Source organism: Suricata suricatta, chromosome 14, assembly GCF_006229205.1.
Source record: "Suricata suricatta isolate VVHF042 chromosome 14, meerkat_22Aug2017_6uvM2_HiC, whole genome shotgun sequence".
In the NCBI taxonomy this organism is placed as follows: Eukaryota; Metazoa; Chordata; class Mammalia; order Carnivora; family Herpestidae; genus Suricata; species Suricata suricatta.
Window position 1 is genome coordinate 10,692,093 of NC_043713.1, and position 10,361 is coordinate 10,702,453.

The following is a 10,361-nucleotide window of genomic DNA, read 5'->3' on the forward strand; positions in this document are numbered from 1 at the left end:
AAATTCCAGGACATGTTTAAATGGCACATCGTGTTCCACTCCTCTCGCTGCAACACCGTGAAGGTACGCACAGGGAACTCCCCTGGTTCACGGACCACCCGGGGCACCACTTACTCATAGAGCCTAGGTGCTTTGCAGGTATCTGAGAGTTGCTATCTATTCACAAACCACTGAGCATTTTGTTTTTATCAAAAAGCCTTCAAATGCTCAGAGTCTGTGGTCAGTGCAGTCCCTTGGGTAAGTCTAATGGAGATACGCTTCACCAAGGCAAAAGCCTAAACAGTTAAAAATGGAGAGATATTTACAACCATTTAGTACGTCAAGGTCTTGTTTTCTGTATGTAGTGGATTTTTGTTTCTTTGTTTTTGTTGTTGCTGTTGATTTTTTTTTTTTTTTTTTTTTGCTTAATTTTTTTCTCCAGTACATTTCACATTAAGGTACCGGGGCTATGAGTACAAACTCTCGGGGCCGGTGCCATACATATCCGCAAGTCGTTTAAAGCGAGGCCCCCAGTCACTTAGGTAGTCATAATTCTGATCAGAGTTCGAGCTGATGGAATCTAAGGAGCTGAGTGACTCAGCCACTGAGCCATTTCCTTCAAATGCGTACGTCTGCAAGGAATCATAGGGGGGTGCGCAGGGATCCACATCTGCTTCTTTCAGTCTCTCCCAAATAAATTCTCGAAAGATGACATTGTCTGGGATGCTTTTAAAAGTCGGTCGACTCAAGAACTGAATTTCTGGAGTCACATCCCTTCGGGTCTTGGTATCTCGGATGACATTGAGGTTTCGCAGTGCGGCCATGTCAAAGGCCTCTGTGTCTTCCTCTCCCCCACCTTCATCGTCATATCTCACGATATTTTCTCGGATATCTCTCTCCTCATCAAAAATGAGAGGCTCTTTTTTCCGTCTTCTCATGGTGATGATGAGGAGGATCAACACTAAAACCAGGGAGACAGGAAAGGGGAAAGTTTCAGCTAACTGCTAAGCCCCTCTTGGTGGTGAAATTAGCCCTATGATCCTGACTTAGAGATTTTCTGCTCTTTAAAGGGAGATGAATTGGCCACCTAGTGCATGGGAATTTACAGCTGCAGATGTGCTAAAACTGCTAACGTGCCTTTAAAATAGGACATTTTTATACATCAAGAAACCCTTTTCCACACCTGTTCAGAACTGATGTCTCCCTCTTTAAGGCAACCTGCAAAATATTTGATAGAGCAAATTGAAGGGCCAGTTCAGGATAACTATAATGATTTCAAAGCTATGTAACACAAAAGGATTTTTTTTTTGAACTCCTTAATTGCTGGAAAGGCAAAGTGACATTCATAAATGTTTTACATCTAATTTAACAACTGCAATTTCAGAAGGAAATGCATTTTAGCATTTGGTCAGGTTCTTTGAAGAAATGCCCAGGACTTGTCAAAGAAACTCTGCTGATAAATAAAATTCCAGTATGTCAGGCTAGATATGGAGATTGAAAAAGCATTTCTATAGTAAATGGAATCTCACTTTCAGGATGAAATACTGAACTTGGGGTTTATACCTGGAGAGAGGTTACAGGTTGTGAGATTCTCAGCTTAGCCAAAAAGAGATTTATCAGAATTAGTAATTAAATAATAAAGTACATGGTTATACTGGAAAGCAAAGGAAAACAGATACTCTGGCTCTTACTGGTTTTAAACCAACTGAATAAACTGTTTATTTTCAATAAGTATACACTAAGAAGAAAGATTCTATTCTGCTCTGCTCTGGGACTGCATGCTAGCTGAATTGGGAACACATCGGATTTCAAGTAGTATTCTTGAATTTTAGAGTTCAAAATATATAAATTAAAGAATTATTTTAAGTTACTTTTTTCTTACATCAGCCAATATTTTTACTTGAAGATCTAAAAGGCCCAAAGTGACCATTACTACCCGCCTATTTAAAAAAAAAAGCCATTTGAAATATTTTTATGTAAAATATATTAAAAGGTTTTAGTTTGGCATTAAGTATACATTTGAAAATAAAAATAAACCCAAGAAGGACATCACTGTAATTCAGAGTGATAAAAAGCGATGACTAGGTGAGACTTATTTCATCTTCCGTCTTAATCAGCTTAAACAAAATCCTAGGCACTTATTTAAATAAGGACTTTTCTGTTGTAACACGTTGGCATGGGGCGTGGTATAGAAGTCCAGCCTTTTCACTCGTTGGTTAGCTGTGTGATCTTGGGCAAGTAACTCAAATTAACTGAGCCTAGCCACATGTGGTCATTATAGAGAAATGTTCCTGGGGCAGAGACTGGTGGGGGGCGGGGGAGGACGGGGGTGTAGATGTAAGCAGAGTTAGCACATGCCAGATACTTGTCTGTGTCAAAAGGGAAATTTCCATTGTTATCTTCTGGTCAACTAAGAACATTAACTCAAAATTCCTCCTCTGACCAAGGAGAAATAATGGAATCAGGTACAGAGTAGAAGGTGCAGCAAATATAAGGCATGTGCACTGAAGATTACATGAGAGACAGAAAAGGCAGTCAGGTGAAAAAGGCAGGTCTGCAAACAAGGCCTATCATTTGACCCTTGGAATTGTTCTCTGGGGTAAGTTACGTTCTTGTTTGACAGTGACTTAGGCATTGAAACCACCTGCCTGTGGTCATGAAGTAAAATGCACTAGGTAGGAATGAAGTGTCCTCTACCTCCAACTGCCTCAAAGCCTGTGCTCTTTTTAAAACACGAGGAGCTTAGAGCTTCCATAGAAGGTAATCAAGATACAAGCCAAGAGCGCAAGTAACGATCTGCGAGTTCAGAGAAAGACACAACAGCACATTTTAAGACACGAGTAAATAACACCTTAGATTTATGTATAAGTTTAGCCTCTGAAACTTTTTACTAGTTCCCCTACACCCAAATATAAGTAATTGAAACAGAAATAAAGAGAGGCCAAATAGTCCTACTTGAGAAGTCAGATTGAGAGAATGGAAAGTGAGTATCCGAGGGAGTCACGATGGGTGGGCAGGCGGAGGGAGGAATATGAGAAACCTGTCGGACGTGTCGGAAACAAGACTGAGGCAGAGCACATATCCAACCGAGTGTGAGAGGACATAAGAAATGGTTGGGCATAAGAATAAATGAAGCTCTGAAGAGGGTAAGAATTAGGTGATAATTTGATGCGCTTTTAATTTAAATCTGTATTTAGGCAAAATATTTCAAAATTCTCAATTCTCTTTCTTCATATAATTACAATGAATCTTGTCATTTATATATATGATCTATAATATATATCTGTTTTAGGTTATATATAGGCTATATTTATATACCACACATAAATATAAAACCATGATTTCCTCCATTCTGCTGTAAATGTATTTCTCTTCTACTGATAAACTTTTTGATGCTCAGTATAGCGTTCAGTAAAAGTGAAACATGACAGATCCACGTATGTGTCAGCTCGCAGGCTCGGTACCTATTAAGGATATCAGTATCTTATAGGGTTTATTTTATTTCTCAATTTTGCCTGAAGCTGAGAAAAAATGAAGTGTTTTAGAAGGTTAGAAAATTTAACATTTCAATGACTTAGGAGAATATTAATTTCTAACTACATGAGCGCATATAAAAAATAAAATTTAACCTTTACGTAGAACAAGTCTTAACTGCTCTTCAGGGTCTATGGAGATAATCCCTGTATTAAAAAGAATATTTTCTGCTTAAGTAAGCACAAGATTATGTAGTTTAAGAGGTTTTTCTCATATGTCTTTGCTGTCATAGGAAGGATATTTCTGAGTGGAGGCATAAAAAAGATTTAGTCTAGACACGTGGAACTTATAATGTGTCAGTGGCTCATGATTTTATATATATTTAGCCAATGTGCGTTACCCAGTTCTTATAGGCATTAGGTAGGATGATCTAATGTTGAGCACAGAAGTAGGCAAAATACATTTTCTCAAGGAACTTATAATTAAATGGGCAGACAGATTTTCATCAAATAATGAGACAACTAAATGTAAATGTAGAACTGGGATACTTATTGGAAAAGAGGGAAACATGATCTTTTAAAGATCCACAGTAGAAGAAACAGATTCCTACAAGGCAGGTTTAACTGAGGGTCCCTGATGGTTGAGGCTGGGATGTGGGTGGAGAGGGAATAAGGTAGATTACTCTTGGTACAAGCAAGCGGTCAGCAAAGGTCCGAAGTCAAGGGGGCTGTGGAGCAAAGAAAGGAAGGAGATGGGCAATGTGGTTTAAGGCTGGCATGGTAGGATCATATTTGTTTTTAAAAAACCATTCGGATTGGACTGAGGACAGGAAGAAGAGAAGAGATGTTAGGAAAGGAATTACAATACTTATCCCAGCAGCAAAAGCATACTGTTAACTTAAATTTCTGGTTTGATAATTCAGTTTTAGAACACTCAGTGTTTTCGGAGTATCCCAGTATGCAGGCAGTGGTGCTGATTATTAGCAAAATTCCGACAAGAGAGGATCCCTGCATCCATGCAGCTCCAATTTGGTAGCTATACGTTTACAAAGATAAATACAGCACAAATCATAATCCAGTTCACCGTGAGAAAGGACACACATACACAGGTGCACAGAAGCGTACATATGAGAGGAACACCATTCTTCCACACTGAAAGAAAGAAAAGGGAAGATGGAGAAAAATATCAAAGTGTAAAATACACAGCCCACTATAAATTAGCAGGCCCTATATTCTCAGCATCACTGTAGTCTGTGACAGATACACATTCATTTCTACTTAATCATCTTGGAAAAATTTCAGGTGTACTGACCACACGTCTTAGAGGTCAACCACAGCCTTATTGGCCCCTGTGATTAAGAGGCCCCCTCTCTAATAAACTTGCATCACCAAGTGTCTTATTTTCTTAAAGACGGTCTGACACTTTCAAAGTCATCCAGATTAGCTCTTGAAACACTTATAGTGCCTTCTCAGCTGCTGAATTCAACACCTCCTTGTCACCCAGAATCCCCTGCTGGGCTTTTCTAAGCGTGCAAACACCAGAATTCTCAAGATCCAGTTTTGGTTCCCAGAAACAGGCAGAATGCTGCTGGTGTGCGACAAATTCTACCACTGCTTGATAAGCCTACTTATATTAAAGAAAAACCATTTCCCTCAATGTATTATTTTTGAGCATATATCAAATTTTGAGTCAAGTTCATTTTAAAGCACCCAGTCATGTCAACTGCCATGGAGCTAGTGCTTTTCCATTTGAAAACTCTTGTTTTAAATCAAATTGCAAGTCTTCATACCTGTTAAGTCTCATTTTGTAAAGTTTAACCTGTTGTTTAGAGACTATCGCCGAAGGTTAAAACCTAAATTACTTTTAATTCATTTTTTTTTTACTGGGTACTGATTTTCTACAACTGGACTCTCTATACTGTCAGTGATTTTATTCCCCACAGTTGTATTTTAAGTACAAAAAGCAATACTCGATAGTAAATATGCACTCAAATATTGCTAACTAAATTAATAAAGCAGGGTTGGAGATATGCAGATAACTCTTGCCCTTATGAAGTTCAATATTCTGTATAAAAGTAACTATAATGCAAGAGGTTATATAGTAATATAACATAAGCTAGGTAAATCTATATGGGAAGGTATGCTTTGCTCAGAATGCTCAGAGAAAGTATCATAAAAGAGAGGACCCTGAGTTAAGATTTGAAGGATAAGCCACCATTAACTAGAAACTCTACTTTCTCTGTGGTCTCTTTAAATAATTTATTATCAGTCAATAAAATTGTCTAAATCATCCTTGGCTAACATGGTAGCCACTAGCCACCTGTGGCTTTGAGCATTTGAAATTTGGCTGTTGCTACTTGAAACATGAATTGAAATGTGCTTTAGTGTAAAATAAACATGTGATGCTCAAGATATAGTTAAAGAAAATATTTTGATCACGTTAAAATTATAATAGTTTGTTAACAGTGTATTCAATATGTTCTTAACATTTATTTCAGGTGTTTCTTATTGTTTTTAGTAACAGACTACAACCCGAAAGTTTAAAATTACATATGTAACTCACATCTGTGAATCATAACATATTTCTTTGGACAAAATGAAAGAATCAAAAATACTAGAGAAACTTTAATTGCGTATGATCTTAAGGTATGCTAGTCTAAAGTTTTATTGCCAAGTGACACACTGAACAGTAAAACAGCTATTATGTTACAATTATTACTGTGTCTATTAGGTGTAACTGAAAAATGAGCTACTCTAAATGAAAACTCTGCTGGAATAATCTGTATCCACATTCAGTAATTTATTATAAATGATCATCCGATCTGTGTGTGAGGGGAAGTCTGCTCTTGAATAACTACTTTTTAACTCTTCACTGTCTTTTGAGTCTGTTGATTTATATCACTATTACTGAAAATCTGTTACATGTTCTCTGTTTGTCACTAATTAAATTTCACTAAGTGTCTTTGAATTTGTTGGTTCCAGATCAGAAAGAACTACGAGAGAGAAACATCTCAACTCCTTTCAGTGTCACTTCCAAATTCCCACCACTTTCTCCATGCCTGGAGCTCTCCCAGAACTCCATACTCTCACCACAAAAAGAACAGGTCATTAAGTGAGAATTTTCTAATCAATGATTTATCTTCAACCACACTCAATTTTACTTTTTAAAAAATAAAAACAGCCTATTTAATATTTGCATACTCTTGTATCCTGATTGCTCTGAAACCAGAGAAATCTGAATTTTTCTGTTATTTCCAAGACTCAGGTTACCAATGAGCGTGACAGTTGGCCAATCCAAGAGGCACTAGTCAGCCCTAAGTTTACATGGCGTATCTATCATATTTGAAGGAGGACTTCAACAAGGAAACATGGTATGGGTGAGTGTTTTATTTTAGTAGACTGTTTTAGGAATTCTTACAGTTAAAGAAATTATTCACTCTGTCCTCTCACATCATGGTTTGTTGGTGTCTGATCTTCTCTAGGTAATACTTATGGTAAATCTTCCTCAAAGTCTATACTTGGCTTCCTCCCTTTTCATACAATGCTCTTCCTACATGAGCTCAACAAAACCCAAGAATTCAACTACTTTCTATATAGGGCAATTGGTGAGGTCTCTGACACATAAATCTCCCATCTATCTCTCTAAATCAGATGATATTAATAAATGACCACTCATAATTTTTTAAATAAAAACAGAGTGCTCAGAATACAGTAAATACTTATTATATGGCAATTATACTTTTTTTTATTAGTTGTTACCACTACTTACTTTACAACTTTCTGTCCAAATGTATCTTTTCAGATTTAAATCCATTTACTTTAGTCTGTTTCATATTTTGTGCTCTTTTCTCAAAATAATACCCAAACTAGAAACGTGTGGGTCATCTTTGACTTGAACTTCACTTCCTCCTTCTATTTACCTCTTGCTCATCCCACTACTGTACTAAACCAATTATTATATAGTGTAACTTCTGGGATGTACCTCAAATCCCTGCCCCTATTTATTGAATATGTGGGCATAGATAAAATGTTTTACTTTGCCCTGCCTCAGTTTCCTCCTCTCCAAAATGAAGATAATAGAATTAACTCCTAGAAACCTTCTTATAGTAACTTTATAAAGTCTTAAAAATATATATAGTAAGCAAAATAACAGGTGATATATGTTAAACTTCTATAAGAAAGTCTTATGCAAAATTAGCTCCTGTATCTCTGGGTCTTGCAAAAATTTGAGTCCTATAACTTGCACACAAAAAGCAAATTTTACTTTGTACTCACATGATTTTGATAACTCCCTATTAATTTAGTTATTTGATATCTACACTATTCTATTTATTGGATGGTAAAATAAATAGAGATACCAGAACTATTCTTGAGAAGCTTAAAATATGTGGCAAAGATAGGAAAATGAACAGAATGTGTTAAATACTATTCATAAATTCATCTCAAAATGCATTTCCTCCTACATTCGCTGTATTAGGCCCTGGGAATATACTGGATTAAACAAGAGAAAGGTTATAATCAGTACTCTCAAGGTGGTCTTAAATTTGAGCAAAGCAAATAAATAGATTTACAAACTGTGATAACAGACATAAAAGAAACACACAGGTTTCATGATAAAGAACTGCAGGTGTTTGTACCACTTGCCCTGGGCACCCCTGGCCTATGCCTGCTCTAACTTCAACTCTCTGGTCAAGGTGCTCCAAGCAGGGCATGTCCAGGGACCCCCCAGCTCACATCTGCTCTGGCTCTAGGCATCCCACTAAGGCAGCCCCAGTGTGGCATGACCCAGGAACCTCAGTTTCCCAGAAAATCACAAATTAAAGGAGTTCATCACTACTAAAACAGACTTCCAAAAAAAGTCAAAATGTCTTCCTTAACTGACTGAGCTACTCAGGTGTGCCTTAAGTGTCCAGCTCTTGATTTTGGCTCAGGTCATGAGCTCACCATTTGCGGGATTGAGCCCCATATTGGGCTGCTGACAGGCAGAGCCTGCTTGGGATCCTCTCTCCCCTACTCTCTCTGCTTCTCCCTCCCTCATGCTCTCCTTCTCAAAGTAAACAAACTTTAAATAAATTAAAAACAAATTTAAGTGGAAAAGGCAATAACTAAAAATTAGAAAATATATGAAAGAAAAAACTCTCACCAATAAAGGCAAGTAATAAAGGTAGTGAATCAGCCACTTAAAAATCTAGTGTGGAAATTGAAAAAGAAAAACCCCAAAAGGATTTAAATATGGTATTAGGGACATAAGATGTGTGTTGGGAGTACAAATGTAGTATTTTTATTTATATATTTTAAAGTTTATTTGAGAGAAAGAACGAGAGAGTGCATGAGCGGGGGAGGAGAAGAGAGAGAGAATCCCAAGGAGACTCCACACTGTCCGCACAAAGCCCATCACAAGGTACCATCTCACCCATCATGAGATCATGACCTGAGCTGAGATCAAGCATTGGATGCTTGACTGACTGAGCCACCCGGGCAATCAAATATAGTACTTTTAGAATGCACTGGAAATTAAGTGACTATCAGCTGAAGAGAGACTGCTAGCTATATTTATAACATTCGTATATGTGAACCACACGGTAACCAAAACCAAACCTAGAAAAGAATATAACAACAACAACAACAACAACCTACAACAGGGGCGCCTGGGTGGTTCAGTCAGTTGAGCGTCCAACTTTGCTCAGGTCACAGTCTCATGGTTTGTGAGTTTGAGCCCCGCGTGGGGCTTGCTGCTGTCAGTGTGAGCCTGCTTCAGATCCTCTGTCCCCATCTCTCTCTGCCCCTCTCTTGCTCATATTCTCTCTCTCAGAATAAAAACAGGTTCTCTCTATCCTTCTCTGCACCTATTCCCAATCTCTCATATAAATAGTTTAAAAAATAAAATAAATATGGGTAGGAAGCTTGAATAGTAATTTTTCAAAAGACATACAGATAGCCAACAGGAACATGAAAAGATTCTCTTTTTTTAATGTTTTTTTATTTATTTTTGAGAGGGACAGCATGAGCAGGGGAGGGTCAAAGAGAACAAGATACAGAATCTGAAGCAGGCTCCAGACTCTGAGCTGTCAGCACAGAGCCCAACACAGGGCTTGAACCCATGAACCGTGAGATCATGACCTGAGCCAAAGCTGGATGTTTAACCGACTGAACCCCCCAGGTGCCCCATGTGAAGATTAACATCACCAATCACCAGGAAAATGTCATTCAGAACTGTAGTAAGATGACCTCATACCTATCAGATTGGTAACTGTCAAAAAGACCAAAAATAACCCAAAAATGTTGGCAAGGATGTAGAGAAAGAAATCAAACTTTGTACACTGCCTGTGGGAATGCAAACTGGTGCAGCCATTATGGAAAACGGTATTCAGCTTCCTCCAATAGTTAGAACTACCCTAAGATTGAGCAAATCCACTTTTGGGTCATTATCCGAGGAAAATGAAAACACCAATTCAAAGAGACACACGTTTTAAGGAACCTCCACAGTGTGTGTGTGTGTGTGTGTGTGTGTGTGTGTGTGCGCGCGCTCGTGCTCTCACACAGAAATTTATAGATTACACACACACACACACACACACACACACACACACTGAAATATTATTCAGCCACAAAAAATGAAATCTTAAATTGAAACAGACTCAGTAGAAACAAAATGTTGGTGATGAGAGTAGGGAGTGACTAGGAGGTGGACAACATAGGTGCATGAGACTAAGTGGTACAATCCTTCACTTAGTAATTAAGACATGGAAATGTCACGTATAGGCGATGCAGTCAATAATTTTGTAACAACTCTCTGGTGACATACAGTAACTACATTTATCATAGGGTTCGCTTCATATAAACATCAAATCACTATAATGTACACCTGAAATTAATAGGATTATAGGTCAAGTAGACGTCAATTAAAAA

The 10,361-nt window shown here is 37.8% G+C and overlaps 1 protein-coding gene across 1 annotated transcript in view; it reads right to left on the reverse strand.

The window, feature by feature from the left end:
• Nucleotides 1-381: 381 nt before the first annotated feature.
• The window catches only part of CDH7 (cadherin 7), a 106,591-nt gene continuing 96,611 nt past the window's right edge, over nucleotides 382-10,361 (reverse strand). The window contains exon 11 of the mRNA XM_029922744.1: nucleotides 382-940. Within this exon, the coding sequence (XP_029778604.1) occupies nucleotides 447-940 (494 nt within the window). The 3' untranslated portion in view covers nucleotides 382-446. The remainder of the gene's footprint in view (nucleotides 941-10,361) is intronic.